Genomic DNA, 17,577 nt, shown 5'->3' with positions numbered 1-17,577 from the left:
TGCAAAAGCCTAGGAAGGATGATAACTAAGCAAGGAAAATGTCCAAAGGATGCGATCGACGCGATCTCGCGCACCTACAAAGAATGATAGTGATGACAGGATGATGATGATAAATTATGTCTCTCACAACTCGTAAAATCCCACGGTTTAATCACGTTGATTATTTAGCAGTGCGATACCGAGAGGAGTGAAAATTGACAAAAGAGAAGGTGTTCAACGGGTTTTTTTTACTTTTTTTACTCTGACAATTATCCTGATTATAAACTCACGATCTCCAGGGTGGCTGAATGATCTGGAAGCTACTGTGATTTCCGTCTTGGCCAACTGGTCACCGAGTGTCAACCCAAGTAAAACGGAACGTACTCAGGTACACAGAAGCAAAGACAGGATTGGTGAGGAATGGAGAATGGTCCGAAAACTAGGATCTCTTCTTGGCGACGAGGCTGACGTAGCACGGAGGAAGCAGCTTGCCGCAGCGGCCTTCACTTCAATGTTCAACCTCTGGAAACGGAGATCTGCTGTGAGTGAGCGCCTGCGCCTGCGACTGTACTCGGCGTTCGTCCTACCAGTCCTAACGTACAACTGTGGCACTTGGGGCCTCACGCAATCTGCTCTCCAGAAGTTGGATGCCTTCCACCGACGTCAGTTGCGGCCTCTCCTTGGCATCAAATGGCCACAGCGCATCTCCAATGAAGCTCTGTACCGGAGGTGCCAAATGGAGGAGATCAGCATCTTCGTACGCCGTGCCAGGTGGCGTCTATTTGGTCACATCTTGCGGCTGCCACCATCAACCCCCGCAGTATTGGCAATGGAAATCTTTTTCGCAAACAACAGCACCAGATGGCTTGGCCGGCCACGCGTGACTCTTCCCAGTGTGCTGCATCAAGATCTGCAGAAAGCCGGGCAGGGTAGACTCCTGACTCTGGGAGATCTCCATTCGCTCCGGGCAACAGCTGCCTGTCGTAAGAGCTGGAAGGCTCTGTGTGAGGCAATATGTTCATCCTACTAGTTACAAATCAATGTACTTGTAATCCCATATTAGCCCGACAGCGCAACGTCAAATCAACCGGATATACTTCAAAAAGTATCTCCTTAATTTGCTCATCTCCCCACGTCTCTCTCTCTCTCTCTCTCTCTCTCTCTTTCTCTCTCCCTTTTTCTCTAAAAGCCGATCACGACAACAACCAAAATAATGTGTAACTCAATATCAACTGGAAATATAATATCACACATCCAAATACTATCTTATATTACCCGAATACCATAATATCATTATGATTATCAACTCCCTCAGTATTTAAACTGTAGCAATAGAATCACACCATCTATCACAATATCAACATGCAATAACTATCATAACGTATCGCATGCGATATCCATACTTATCCTGTTTTCTTTTTTCCGTCCTTCATGTTGTTTTCTGCCTTGACATCAGCATCTTCCATATTTGATTTCTGTTTACCACCACTCAGCATAAGCGAAAATACACAATCATACACAGTTGCGAGGGCAAGACGCTCTGATCTTGCCCGAGGTCTGTGAGTGATCTTGCCCGAGGTCGAGACGCCCGAGGGGCGCAGCCCCGAGGGCGTCTCGACCGAGGGCAAGAACACTCACATGACCGAGGGCCAGATCAGAGCGGCTTGCCCGACGCAACTGTGTATGATCGTGGTTCATACATGGCCCACCTCCCGAACAACGTAGACAATCATAGAGTTCTGGCAGGACTTTATGGCTGAATCAAGGCCGAGTGCATACGGCCAAGGGCGCAGGCCAAGGCGCTACGCGCCTTGGCCTGCGCCCGCGGCCGTGCGCACGAGGTTGCCACTTACATCCTTTGAGCCGCGTAGACGGTATAACTATAAGCCGTTTTCTTTGCTCAATGCTCAAGAACAAGTAGGTTGGTCGGGGACGTGGTGTCTACACTATCACTCCTTTGCTGACACGCGATGATCTTATCAATTTTCGCTTACATCAGTACATGAAGGCCTCGTGCGTAGATCTACTGTGCTACGCGCCTTGGCCAGCGCCCGGGCCTTGGGCCTGCCTGGCCGTACGCTCATCGGAGTCATGGTCATGTTTTCACTGACATTCTTTGAAACTGTATATAAGCGCAATACCACCTAGGGGTGGAGGTCGGGGACGTGGTGGCTGGATCTATCGCTGTTTAGAAGAAGTAGTTGCAGAATTGCCAAAGCTCATGCGTACGGCCGCGGGCGCAGGCCTCGGCGCTACGCGCCTTGGCCTGCACCCTTGGCCTTGATTCATGGTCAGGTTTCACTTGCGAATTGTATAATATAAGCGCGACATCACCTAGGGGTGGAGGTCGGGGACGTGGTGGACGGATCTCTTGCCATTTTTTCCAATTATTTATGGATCTATCGCTGTTTAGAAGAAGTAGTTGCAGAATTGCCAAAGCTCATGCGTACGGCCGCGGGCGCAGGCCTCGGCGCTACGCGCCTTGGCCTGCACCCTTGGCCTTGATTCATGGTCAGGTTTCACTTGCGAATTGTATAATATAAGCGCGACATCACCTAGGGGTGGAGGTCGGGGACGTGGTGGACGGATCTCTTGCCATTTTTTCCAATTATTTACTCCTCAGGTTAAGTCGTCCTTTCGTACTCGTAGACTGTATATAAGCGCGATACCACCTAGGGGTGGAGGTCGGGGACGTGGTGGCCAGAACTCTTGCCATTTTTTCCAATTATTTACTCCTCAGGTTAAGTCGTCCTTTCGTACTCGTAGACTGTATATAAGCGCGATACCACCTAGGGGTGGAGGTCGGGGACGTGGTGGCCAGAACTCTTCCCATTTTTTCCAATTATTTACTCCTCAGGTTAAGTCGTCCTTTCGTACTCGTAGACTATATATAAACGCGATACCACCTAGGGGTGGAGGTCGGGGACGTGGTGGCCAGAACTCTTGCCATTTTTTCCAATTATTTACTCCTCAGGTTAAGTCGTCCTTTCGTACTCGTAGACTGTATATAAGCGCGATACCACCTAGGGGTGGAGGTCGGGGACGTGGTGGCCAGAACTCTTGCCATTTTTCCCTTGGCCTTGATGAAGAAGAATGTTTTGAATTGTTTTCCGGTTGTAGCTGTTTAGTTTTGTCACTCCTTTACTGACACGCGTACAAACCTGTTGTCAACATCGCCATTAGCTTGTAGAATACTGGATTGTATACTGGATTGTAGAATACTACATGAAGCCACCTTTGCCACCTTACATCATAGTACTTGTATGTGTATTACATCATGAGTATGTTTATTACATCAATGAACAGAACTGAGCATGAGGTCATGTCTACAGGCATGCCCAATCTACACCTACCTGCAAGGTCGACTGCCATTGTGCGCCACCCGCAAGGATAGGTGGTCTTCTCGTTGAACTCTGTGACTTCAAAAGCAGTACTGGCCAACTCTTTCGTTTGGCGGACGACAAATGTTCAATGTTGACCGTGTCGAGCACTTTAGGAAATGGTACATGCGCATGCGCGCAGCAATGCTATTAATTTTTACTCCAGATCTTGACCGGCTGACTGAAGTTCTTGACCGGCTAAGCGGTCAGGATCGCCTGATCTTGACTGCTTATTCTGGTCGCCCATTGGCCGTCACCTGGCAACAAGCACGTGCCATGTATGAATCATCAATCATTTGATTGACGATGACGCGAAAATGCAAATAATAATAATAATAAACTCACGCACGCGCACGCGTTCACATCTTACGTAACTGATAAGGAATTTCGGAAATCATGAAACGTCAATGAACATGATACATGACTTTTTTAGTACAGTGCCGATTTTTTTAAACATAAAAACACTACAATACTTCAGTACAAGTAGTTCTTATAGTACAGTCTGTAATACATGTTCAATACCTTCAGCTGCCGTGTTGGTCTTGCTCGCATCCTGTACTTGTGGGGAAGGTCGAAATGTCCACTCCGCCTGGACATGGACATCCGCTCTGTATCGCTCGGGAATGCTTGGATATTTTCTAATGCTGAAAAACCTTTTGCACGGCTCATGGCAGCTAGCTCTAATAGTACTACTGCTACTAGCAACGCGTATAATACAACCACAAAGCAATGAAGTCATGCTGCAAGCTTCTACTGTTCTAACCAGGCCGGTAACACAAAACACGGAACGTCGCAGCGATGGCAGGAAAATAGGCCACTTCAGTGTTGATATTGAAACATCAGCACTGGTACTATAAAGTCCTGTGATGGAAAAGACTTTTTACGTTACTGACTTAGTGACTGTGTGGCCTGTGGGGACTGCACCCTTCAGACTAACGCTACAAGTCATCGTAGAGTGCAATATGCAGGCGAGTGTGTGCATGCTCTCCACCAAGAAAAGGCTCAAAACTTCAAACAAAAGGTCCAGCTACACACTCCATGAACAATGTAGCACCTCCAGACACCCTGTCACCAGTTGCCTTGTCGCTAGCTGCTGCATTTCGCACTATCACAGCATGGCCAGATATGACACGACCAGGAGAGCTCCTTCGCTTACATTGACAATGTGTCTGTGACTAAAAACACCACCACACACCACCACACACCACCACACACCACCACACACCACCACACACCACCACACACCACCACACACCACCACACACCACCACACACCACCACACACCACCACACACCACCACACACCACCACACACCACCACACACCACCACACACCACCACACACCACCACACACCACCACACACCACCACACACCACCACACACCACCACACACCACCACACACCACCACACACCACCACACACCACCACACACCACCACACACCACCACACACCACCACACACCACCACACACCACCACACACCACCACACACCACCACACACCACCTCAACAATGAGGGTGTAGTGTACTAGTATCAACCTACTTTACAAGTAGGGATGGTCTGGAATTTTAGCCGGCTTTCCAAGTAATTTTAGTTGCGCTATTGCAAATAATGATCTGCTTTGATAGTAGTGACTGCTAATAATTGCCTGGGTTTGACTTTGGATTTTTCTTTAAAGGGGAAGTATACCCTAAAATCAAATGTTCACCAGTTGTAGTCTTCTGGGTGCTGAGTCGAATGGTCTTGGTCCGAGGAAGCTGCGACGCTCCCTTTCTACTTTAATCCCAATCGAACTCGAGCACTTCCACCGAAACTGGGTGACTGCGCCCTACTAGATGGGGATTTGTATGCAAAATGTCACTAAAAGCGCCACTCCGTTCTTATAGAAGTGTTAGGTACCTCCTCCCGTACCTTTTCTAGCTGGCCTGCATGCACTTGCGTACGCACCTTTTGTCTCCTTTTGCTCCGTTGGCCTGGGTAGCTACTTGCGCGCCCATATTTGCCATAGCTACCCAGGCCCTTTATCTTGCCGTTTAGACTTGATCTCTCTCTCTCTCTCTTTTCTCACTCGTCAATAATCACCATGTAGTCGTTTCGTTCGTCTTGGTCTCTTGTCTCGTCGTCTATAATAAATGTCGTTCCCACTAACTTGTTCCCGTTGTCAGTCGTCCTGTTTCGAACTCAACAGAAGCACGGATGACCGCGATTGGCCCATATGTTGTAGTCTTTTGGACGCTGAGTCGACTGGTTTTGGTCCAAAAAGGCTGCGATGCAGCGTTCGGCCTTTATTCCCAATCGAACATGGTTGAACAAGCGGTCACGTGCTCCTGGGTGCCCAAATCACCTGGTCACTAGGCCTAGCCCAAATTTGCTCGGGGCGCTTCGATATTTTGCCGGCAAATTTTGCCCGATCACTTTCCATATTTTGCTTGGCATTGCCTTTCGTTTCCGATATTTTGCTCCATTTTGCTCCTGCTTTGTGGCAAAAATGGCTTCGAATGAACCGTCTACTTTGGTAAAAGTGGATGGTGACTCTGATGAGGAAAGCAAAACTTATAATGGTGTCAGTATTACGGATTTTGGAGCATGATTTCAAATTTATGTACCCCTGACAACCTGCACGAGCTATTTCAGCACGACGTTGGCCCAATGAAACCAACGAAATTTGAATAAAATTACCAAAACACACCCGGATCCTCTGTAAATTCGATATTTTGCTCGGAATTTGCCAGCAATTTCTTTTCGTTGGAAAATTCGATATTTTGCTGGAAGAATTGCCGGCAAATTTGGGCTAGGCCTACTGGTCACCACGCCAGCAGCAGCGCAGGCGACAACTTTCACACCAAGGTTCAACTCGAGTTCAACTCGAGTGACAGGACTGCACCCAAAAAAGGTCAAACAGGCTAGTAAGTTGTACCCTGCAGGCACGGTGACCAGCTGACTGGTGTACGCAGGAGCACGTGACCGCTTGTTCAACCATGTTCGATTGGGAATAAAGGAGGAACGCTGCATCGGAGCCTTTTCGGACCAAAACCAGTCGACTCAGCGCCCAAAAGACTACAACATATGGGCCAATGGCGGTCATCCGTGCTTTTATAAGAACGAAATGGCGCTTTTAGTGACATTTTGCATACAAATCCCCATCTAGTAGGGCGCAGTCACCCAGTTTCGGTGGAAGTGCGCGAGTTCGATTGGGAATAAAGGAGGAAGGGAGCGTCTCAGCTTCCTCGGACCAAGACCATTCGACTCAGCACCCCGAAGACTGCAACTGGTGAAAATTTGATTTTAGGGTATAATAATATTCGCGGGATCCGCGTCGGCATCGCTTGAATGTTCAGAACACACAAACTAGCCTTCGCATCCGCAGGCCACCACTATGCCTGTTAACAAGAGTAGATAAACAAGAGTGTGCAACTCCGGATCTCTCCTGCACAATCTGCAGATACCCCCGCCCACGGCGGGATTTTTTGTTGACGTCACCTTTTTTTCAGAGAAACGCGGACTTTGCCGCAGAGCAGTGTGAGAGCACGTGCTGGGCACCGACCTTGTAGTATAAAGCCCGGCCAAGTGCACGAGGGAACCCTCTCCAAAAGGCTCGCAGCGCGTGCGTCGTCGAAAAGATTACGTCAACAAAAAATTCCGCCGTGGGCCAACCCATCCGCGAGTTGCACACTCTTGTTTATCTACTCTTGCTGTTAACCTTAGGGCGCGCTCACACTGCGACCAAAACCAGCGTCCATGCGGCCATGCGGCCAAGTTGCATGGCAACGGCATGAACTTGACCAAAACGTCGCGGCCACGTTTCAAATCGTGACCGCGACCTCCGGAGGGGGGTGCCACGACTTGGCGGCAACATGATCGTAGACGTGAAGCGTATTTGTGTACAACCTGGCCTGAAGTATGTTCAATTTCTCAAACTCCGGTGTGTTGATTCATGAAAATCGGCGGTTGTCGATGTCACCTCGACATTTGCACATTTTAAAAATTTTGTAGTTGTGGTCCTGCACGCACGCACCGCCATATATGCATTCTTTGCCCTTTTTGGACGATGTCGATTTTGTTTTTGTAGTTGCTTCGTTGTGATCGGGTCAGTGACCAATTTCTACAGTGTACTCGTTCAATACGATGGCAGCTTGGTCTGGCTTTTCGGTTTCGGAAATTATCTTTCTCTACTTTTCTGCGATGATGGAATGCCATACCTCAAGACATTTCAGTTACATATCATCGGAAAATACAGTTCTCATCTCGGCAACAGACGAAAGAAACCACTACCGGAATTTCCACTGCACTGGCACTTGCTCTGACCACGAGGTCAGGAAAGCGAAAGCGCTTGGATGTCAGCGGCAGTCCCTCAAGAGTCCAAACCTACCTGATTGTATGAATTATTTTCGTCGACTTCAAGAATACGAGCCACGAGGCATGCGAAAAATTACATCCAAAACGGGCCACAACTTTATTAGGAAACGCACGAACTCTTTTGGATACGAACTGCAATTCGTAAAGTTTGTGTGACAAGTTCACGTCTACGCGTGTACGAGGCCTAGTGTGAGCACGACTGCCACGTTTCTGCGTTTTGCTGACGCATGGACGCGTGCTCATGATCGCAGTGTGAGCGCGCCCTTAGTGGCGAATGCAGACCCCACAAGTGAGTCAGGGGAGAGGAGGTTAGTCTCTCAACCAATCGGGCGTGTAACGGCCCATAACCCTGTAAACTGCATCCTTGTTATTCTCACTCCGAGCTGTGAGTACCCAGTTGACCGTGGGTGTCGGCGCAGTTCAACACGCATAAAAAGTCTTTTTACACGCTCCCTGCTACCAGCGCGGGTCTTGAACTCGGGACCTCATGATTCGCAGGCAGGCCTGCAAACCAATCGGCCATATGCGTTGGTATACTTAGGGTATACTTCCCCTTTAATCATCTTTCCGATCACATTATCACGGATTTACATGTAGTGCGATCGGATGAAGATCGATGACTGTGATCGTGTGTACAATGTAGTGAACAATGACCACTTCCGCTGCATAGCGCGCTGAGCATCCCATTGCTTTTTAAGTTGCTAATCCCTTCCCACTTTGTGTACGTGATCTTCATTTTCTTTTTTTCTCTTCTTCCGTGGTTGGTCTCACCCTCAATTGGCTGTCTTGACATGCCACGAGGTGCAGAAATAAATAAACTGAACTCTGAAGCACTAATCATTGAGGTGTTACCATGGTACTAGTAGCTGAAACTTCCGATTAATTTGACAGCACAGCTCCACAGGTTGGATAGTTTCCACATGTTCACAGCTGTGCACAGCTAGCTGTGAACATGTGGAAACTATAACCAACCTGTGGAGCTAGCTCTGTGTAGGCCTTGACGGATTATGCTGGCATAATTTTCCGGATAATTCCTACCAAAATCGAATAATCGCACAATTCGAGGCAAACTGCATACGAATCGCATAAATTGGAATAATCCGGCTGTTCGCATCAAATTCCATCCAGTTGTACAATCATGTTCTACAAGTACAAGTAGATGCACCAGGAAGGCGTAGTAGGTTTACGACTCCCTTCATAACATGTCCAGCCCACTACAGTGACGGTCGTAGCTACATGTAGGTCGGACCGTGCGTTGACCCCGTTGAACTTTTGCCACGCCAACGCCCTCTACAAAAAAAGCTCTTGCGCTAGTCGTCAACTCGTCATGCATGTACATGTACACTGTAGCTACGTAGGTAGGGGGGGGGGGGGAGGGGAAGGCCCACTGTGACGAATTCCCCTGTTATTTTTGCACAGAACCATCATATACATGAGCAGCATATGTGAGCACAATGCGGCATGATAACTTTTAGCATAAAAATAGCATAATTCTGCAATTTTTTCAGCAATGCGAAAAGCATCACGAAAATGTTAGCATAATCTGTCAAGGCCTAGCTCTGTGCCTCCGTCATACAATCACACCTTACGTCTGTCACAGTCTGTGTCAACACAACTATTACTACATCACACACACACACACACACACACACACACACACACACACACACACACACACACACACACACACACACACACACACACACACACACACACACACACACACACACACACACACACACACACACACACACACACACACACACACACACACACACACACACACACACACACACACACACACACACACACACACACACACACACACACACACACACACACACACACACACACACACACACACACACACACACACACACACACACACACACACACACACACACACACACACACACACACACACACACACACACACACACACACACACACACACACACACACACACACACACACACACACACACACACACACACACACACACACACACACACACACACACACACACACACACACACACACACACACACACACACACACACACACACACACACACACACACACACACACACACACACACACACACACACACACACACACACACACACACACACACACACACACACACACACACACACACACACACACACACACACACACACACACACACACACACACACACACACACACACACACACACACACACACACACACACACACACACATGTGCGCAACCACAATCAGTCAGAATCCAGGACAATCATAAATATAATATATTCCTATACGCTTCGTGCTCAGCACGTGTTGTTTATAAGAAAATAACCTAAACTGGCTAAAGATAGTGAAACTATGCAGAAAAAACCATAACATGCAGCTACACACCGCCACACACACAGGCACAGATGCAGGGCAGAGATCAGACTACTAAGGCAGAAGGAAGAAACTTGTAGAAAGAAGAGGTCAGATTGCTGCTGCTGGAAAGCTAGTGTACAGAACCTAAAACGGAACACAACTTCATGACAGCAATGTCCGAGTCTATTAGCAAGCAACTGTACTCGCATAATACAATGAATTGAGCAGTAAGGGGCAGTAGGGGGCAGTAAGGGGTAGTATGGTACAGGGCATGATGACGGGTGCAACTCTAGGGGTAGAAAGACTACGTTCACACCAAATCTCAATTCACCATAAAAATTAATTATAAGCATAAGTGTACCAGAAGCGGACCTGGCTCACAGTTCTCAAGGTGTATGAATACCAGAATATAGCATAACAGATTATAGCATAATAGCAACAATAAATGGAGATTCCACGCTGAGGTGCGGTGCATTGTATAATTATATCTTGGTCAAGTCTAAACGTTCACTTTGACTTTTCAGTTATCAGCTTTGCCTTCCTCACCTCCTCCTGTTCTTCACGAAGGTATTCATCAAACACTTTCTGGCGCTCTACCAAACATGAAAAAAGAGAGAAAATGAACAGCATGTGAACCGCATGTTCATGTGAAGTTCTCGCTCATGCCAATTATTTCAGTACAATGTATGCGTGTGGTTGACGAATACTCGTACAGTACATTATTGTTTGGAGTAGAAAAGAGAGACAACAGTAGCTTGGGGAGGTTTATTGGTGACTACATGATTGCACCACTACAAGCAATGGTAACAACAGCAGCAGCAGCAGCAGCAGCAGCAGCAGCAGCAGCAGCAGTACCAGCAGCAGCAGCAGCAGTACCAGCAGCAGCACCAGATGATGATAACATCACAAAGGAGCAACATGGACTGGCCAAAACTGGAGAGATTTCTAGTCCTGAAATGAATAATTATGGGTTTTGGTTTACCGAATGTAACCTATATGTAACCTATAAACACTGTCCAAACAGTATTTATTACAATCATCGTGATGTTATCGTGATGTCATCGTGATGTCATCGTGATGTCATCGTGATGTCATCGTGATGTTATCGTGATGTTATCGTGATGTTGATGAACATTCAAACATGCACACATAACCATAGGTGTCTGATATCCTCACGCTGACTCAAGTCTCTCTTCAAACCACTCTTCACTGTGTTGACAGAGAAGAGAGACTTGAGACTCAGAGTGTGCCACTGCTATGGGATTAGCAAACAGCCATGCATGCGTGTACAATCCATCATCCTGCTTCAAGTATAACGTTATTGAGAGATTCTGCTTCACGTGAAACGTAGAAAAATTACTTCCTCCGTATACAAAAACTTCGGGACTTTTTTCGGAAGGCTGCGCACAGCTCTGGAATTGTTCCGTTTGACTTGGAATAACACTCGTGGCATTGTATAACCTGTTTACAAGCTATATACAAAGAAAAAAGCAACTCAGACGAATGAGATTGAGTTTTTACAGTCTTCGCGCTCGTGTCATTGTCACCTGACGACGCTGACTCCACATCGCCAACAGTCGCCGCTTCAGCTCGCATTTCGTTCAGATTCTTGTCAGCTGCGGTGATGATCCGACGCTGGACTTTGGCTACGTCCTCATCTCGATCCAGAGCTGTGTACGAATGGGTGTCGACTATATTCAGTCGTTCCAACCCGTGACCTCCATTATGCCGTGAAACGAGTCGCTCAAGCACATCCACACGCTTCGCATTTCCTCGGCAGGATACTCCTCCCAGCATTCTACAACGGCTTCGAGGAGGTCCCAGTGTCTGCTCTAGGATTGTAGGACAGCTGGGTACACGTGTACCTGGCGCAACCATTTCAACCGGGTCGGAGCCGGGTACACATGTACCTGGCGCAACCATTTCAACCGGGTCGGAGCCGGGTACACATGTACCTGGCGGCGCTGTCTCACCAGCCGAGTAACATGCTTTAAACGGGAACTAGGCCCAATGATATAAAGGCGAATGGATAAGCAGCATTTAGAAAAGAGAGGACAGGAATTAGAAAATTACGAAAGAAGAAGAAGTATCTGACACATACAAGCAAGAGTATGTACTCTTGATACAAGCCATGTTGTCAGTCCTTTCAAAGTTCGAAAGTCTAAAGTACCAACCGGGACCCGGTACTATGTTTTCAACCGGGTCCAAGCGCCGCCCAACCGGGTGGATTACCCGGCTCACCCGGCGCTGGAGCAGACACTGGGTCCCTGAGATTCCCCTTGGCGATAAAGGAGACGTCTGGCGAAGAAAGTCAGGTCGTCGACATTCCGATCCGGAATCTGAGCTGGTTGCACGACGACTGAAAATGAAATGTTTCATCTTGCCGTGCGAGCGGCACCCATTGTATGTTCTCACGCTGCGTATGGGGCCCGCGCACAGCAAGTACGAGCCTGGCCAGCTTTGGCAGCGAGTGCTGCGTGACTTCGTGTTCCAGGCTTCCAGCCACGAGCTCCACTTCGTCACTGTGTCAGTTTCGAGCAAGTAAGTGTTAGGTTTTTTTTCATTTGACTCGTGCGTTCCTGTCGGCAACGTCCTCACACGCATGGCTTCCTTGGAGAATCTGTTCGGGATCAACCAAACTACATACCTCGACATGAATGTGGGTTGTCGATGACAGCTTTTGGCGCGGTTCGTTGAGCAGGTTCTTGCTCAAAAGCACCTTTGAAAAAAGTCACGAAGTTTTTGTATACGGAGGAAGTACGAACAGAGCAGGTGTCTGGTATTGACTCTATGGCTTCGCGTGTTTGAGTCCATGCATGTCAACTTGGTGGTGTCCAATGACAGCGACCTGGTCAGCAGCTTGGTATGTTGCTCAAGAAGCCACTCAAGCTTTTTCTTGACAGCACCAAAACACTAGCTGCCCAGCACGAAAACACCAGTGCCGAGGTCGCTGCGAAAGTGTCACTGCAGTGGGATCGAGTGCACCCGCCATTTCTAAACCACCATTTTGCTTGCGTACCGCCTTTCGGCTGATGTGCCCACTTCTCCCATATTTAGGTGAACCTAATAAAATAAATTGACTCCAAACGCAAACGTTTCCGGGTGAAAAGCGGCCTGTGTTCGCAAATCAAGCACTAAAACCGGCGAAAAAGTAGTTTCCCAGTTACCGTACTCGTGCGATTAGTGCCCCTGGGGCACTATCTTTTCAATGTCCATCAAAGATGGGGCAGTATTCAAGAGAGGGCACTATTTTTTCATTGCTGGTACATTTGCGTCATCCAGCATAAAACAAAGAAAAACAGAGCCTAAAGTGTACTGTAAACGCTCACAACTCCACAGAAACAGGAACAAGACCTGCGATTTTGTTCCTGAAAACACCAGTGCAAAGCAATGGCCAAGAACATTAGCAAAAGAACATCAAACTTGCACATGGGCTTGGTTACAAGACCGGGGGGGGGGGGGGGGGGGGGGCACTATTCAAGAGAGGGCTCTGGCTCTTGGAGACTAGGGCACTATTCGAGATAGGGCACTATTCAAGAGAGGGCTCTAATCGCGCGAGTACGGTAACAACATGTGACCTCAGCAATTCAAAAACAAATCTTCATTCTGTGAAGTCTTGTTTTAAAAGTCCTCGGCAGCTTACAAGTTCAGGTTATGTTGTTGGTTGACAGCATGTAACAAGGTAACAACATGTTTGAACAAAACAAGGTTTATCTAATAAGCAGAATGGTTAGTAGCAGAATGGACTTACTTTCCCAGAGCGCAGGCCATTCACAATGAAGCTTGAACCAAAATGCCACGTATCCAACGATAAACAATGTCACTCCATACATGTAGAGGGCACGACATACAATGGTATGAGTGGGACTGGAGAAACAATAGAGGAACATACACAAAAATACAAACATACACATACACCCACACACACCCACACACATGCCACATACACACAACAGAATGTATCTATGAATTAGGTGACAAAGACCGACCACTATTCCAATTTCGGGCGTTCTTTTTACCATCTTGGAAGGTGCCCAGAGCTTCAAAATTTGGCCCATAGATCACTCATTTAGTGGACAGTTCAAAGCCATCAAAACCTCATTTTCGCCAAATATCACCTTACCCTGGTTTTTGCTGCCCATGCCTCTCACATTACAATAGTATACAATCACAAACCACAGTTACCATTGACTTGCAAAAGTACTCAACCCACAAAGAGGAGCCTGCAACTCTAATCAGCATCCACCATGTTGTCTGATGATTGGCCCAATTGCCATGAAACTCAAGAGTTACAACAACACAAAGTTTCCTACCATTGTGAACAAGTGTTACTACACACCGTCACGCATAGCTGACCTCTTGCCCGGACATCAACGTTTTGGCCACCTCCACCTACCAGGCAGCTTTTCAGTCCCAACAAGATACGGAGTAGCAGCATGCTTAAACCCAGTGAGCACGAGGTATCTCCAGCTGGCGCATTTCTAACTTGCAAGTGGTTCAAGAAAACCAAGGCACATGCAAAAGTTTGCTGGAGTGCTGCCTACTCAGCTCACAAGTAGCCAAGATCATCGATGTTGAATATATCATGGGTGCAAAAATACAACAATGTTTTCCACCACCTCTCCACTGCCGGGCCAAGGCATCATCTTCACTACTACCAACGTTTTCATATTTATTCGCACTCCTGTTTCACCCCACCTGGGCTCATCCGAGATGCTAAGACAATGATGCAAAGTACTCGCACTGCCAAAGATATCTGCAATGTCTACAGTAGTTCTATGATGTACAATGTTTAGGCAATCACCAGTGATCTCCTTAGTCCCGCATGGTTAGGGTCACCGCCTCTCATGATCACTGATGATCTGATGATACGGCTGACTGGACATTTTGGGAGTATACTGGTGTTGTAATACATACTAAGAGTAAGACAGTCTTGTTGAACATCTCACACTGGTGTTGTGATACAAAATGAGTCTTGTTGAACACCACACACTTCCTATTCTGGTGTAGTAATACAATGTCATACTACTATTGTCTTGCTGAACATCTCACACTTCACTTACACATTCTGCCCTTCTTTGACAAACAGCGGTTTGAGAAGGAGAGTCAGCCAGCGAGGACGCTCAACATATTCATTCGCAGCATGATTTTCTCTCTGGCCGTGCAAGGAGCGACGAGCAGAGTTACGAGATACAGCTTGCAGGCCAGGCCTTGCTGCCATCCGTAGACCTCGAAGTAAACTGGCCATAGTGGACTAAATCTGTTGCTGGGTAAAGTAATTGCAGCTCACTCACTGTACAAAGCAGACTCGATCTTTCTACCTTGACTCCAGAAAAATTTAAATGGTCAAGTTATTTTATACAGATCAAAAACACCCTGCATGCATGCGCATATGTACTGACGTCATGACGTGATCTGTTCGACGTTCATCGATCAAAAAATGGTGACTTTCGTTCTGATATTGCGCAAATTTTACGTAGCTAGATCTGCGCTAGCGCATAATCGATCATTATCAGTGAATCATCATGACGCGGACAAACAGTGGATGACGCAATATCTCAACTCCCACGTCAGTGACGTCACACGTGTCGTTGCCTGATGAGTGATGAGTGATGACTTGACTTGACTTGTTGAGTTCTGTGACTTCTGTCCGGGCCCGGGCCGGGGAGTAGGGCTAGGGCCAGGGGACTGCAGGTAAGGGAGCTACTCCCTGGTATAAACCAGGGAGTAGTATTGTATTATACTCCCTGGTATAAACGGGGTTTATGAGTCTATTGACTCCCGATCCCTGCCCCTACCCGGGCTGGTTCTGTCTTCTCCCACGTAGCGTGATCCGGTGATCGGACCCAGGAAAACAAAAGCGCAGCACCGCAGCTCAGTGGGCCCTACCTCACAGTGGCCTGGCGTCAGGCGCGTGAACCAAAAATTTGATAATAATAATAATAATAATAATAACTGCGGTGGGGGAGGAGTCGAGAAGAGGAGATAAACACTGCCCTCATTATCAATACTTGAAATTATTCATGACCATAATCATACCATAAATGCATAATCATGCCGAGCTAACGGCAGGTCTCTAGCCGGGTCACCCAGCTTCCCTACGGTAAGCCACGCCCACGGGCAGGGTAACCAACCTTGAGTCTCTTCCTAACTAACTTACCGTATTATCTCTACTAGATATAAGCACAGTCTCCAATAACAGCACGTCTCCAATAATAGAACACCTTGGGGTGGCATTCAAAAAATAAAACGGACTTGCATGTGAACAACTCACAACTGTAATTCTGGATGGAATGGACACGTTTATACCATCTAAGACCCTGACAGTACGGACGACAGACCCTTGTTGGTGGACACCTGAGTGCAGCACTGTAGTTCAAGCAAAGACTCGTGCATGGAAACGGTGGCGTCAGCACCCCGATGATGGAGATTTGCGAGCTTCATTCATCGACCTAGTGGCCCGAACAGCTGCTATTTTGCTGCGCGCCCAATCATCACATGATGCTCGTGTCAAAGCTAAGCTCAGCTCAGGCTCACTTAACGACAAGCAATGGTGGTCCAACATGAAGAGAGCTGCTGGGATGGAACGTGCCTCTGAGATACCTCTGCTGAAGGACACCGACGGCACAGAGTATCCAACTCGCCAAGCCAAGGCCAATTGCCTCGCCAGGTACTACTCCCAGAAGTGTAGCCTTGCAGATGATGACATCTCTCCAGACGATCTGCCAGAAATGCAGCATTTGGACCGCCATGGTCTTGACCGCATCCATTTCCGGCTTGCTGATGTACGCCGCCGTCTAGCCAAGCTGAATACATCGAAGGCAACAGGACCGGACAATATTCCAGCAAGAGTCCTAGCTCAGTGTTCCAGTGAGCTTGCAGAACCAGTCACCAAACTGTTCTCACTCTGCTTTCGCCACGGTGTTCAACCTACCAAATGGAAGCTGGCCCATGTGGTTCCAGTCTTCAAGAAGAGCCCCCGCTCGGATCCCAAGAATTACCGGCCAGTCTCACTACTATCCATCCTCTCAAAAGTAATGGAGAGTATAGTAAACAAGCAGCTCGTGAATTATCTGGAGCGTTTCAATATTCTGCCCGACAGTCAATATGGCTTTCGGCAAGGAAGAGGCACGTGCGACATCCTCACTGCTTTGCACACTGAGTGGGTCAAGACTATCAGCGATGGAGGGTATGCTCACATGGTGGCGGTGGACATAGCAGGAGCATTTGATCGGGTATCACACTCTGGACTGATTTTCAAAGCCAAGAACGTTGGCATTGGTGGCTGCCTGCTGCACTGGCTGCAGGATTACCTCCTGAACCGCAAACTATCAGTCCTGGTCCACGGCGACTCATCCTCCCCGGCGCCCATAACAGCAGGTGTGCCCCAAGGCAGTATCCTTGGCCCGACACTTTTCCTCTTGTATGTGTCTGACCTGGATCAGTGCCTGTCTCCCGAGACGCGACTAAGTTCCTTTGCAGACGACA

The 17,577-nt window shown here is 47.8% G+C and overlaps 2 protein-coding genes across 2 annotated transcripts; one reads left to right on the top strand and one right to left on the bottom strand.

Annotated features, from left to right (window-relative positions):
- Positions 1-406: 406 nt before the first annotated feature.
- Positions 407-1,009, top strand: LOC135810606 (uncharacterized). Its single transcript, XM_065324098.1, has one exon. It carries the CDS (start codon positions 407-409, stop codon positions 1,007-1,009), a length of 603 nt encoding a protein of 200 aa, XP_065180170.1.
- An 8,978-nt stretch (positions 1,010-9,987) lies between these two features.
- On the bottom strand, positions 9,988-15,434 carry LOC135810256 (uncharacterized). Its single transcript, XM_065323736.1, has 3 exons — positions 15,153-15,434; positions 13,841-13,956; positions 9,988-10,682 (listed from the first exon to the last, which is right to left on the bottom strand). The coding sequence occupies exons 1-3, from the start codon at positions 15,335-15,337 to the stop codon at positions 10,597-10,599; spliced, it is 387 nt and encodes a 128-aa protein (XP_065179808.1). The 5' UTR covers positions 15,338-15,434; the 3' UTR covers positions 9,988-10,596.
- Between the last annotated feature and the right edge of the window lie 2,143 nt (positions 15,435-17,577).

This window comes from Sycon ciliatum, chromosome 2, assembly GCF_964019385.1.
Source record: "Sycon ciliatum chromosome 2, ocSycCili1.1, whole genome shotgun sequence".
NCBI classification, from domain to species: domain Eukaryota; kingdom Metazoa; phylum Porifera; class Calcarea; order Leucosolenida; family Sycettidae; genus Sycon; species Sycon ciliatum.
This window is presented reverse-complemented; position numbering and strand designations above follow the sequence as displayed.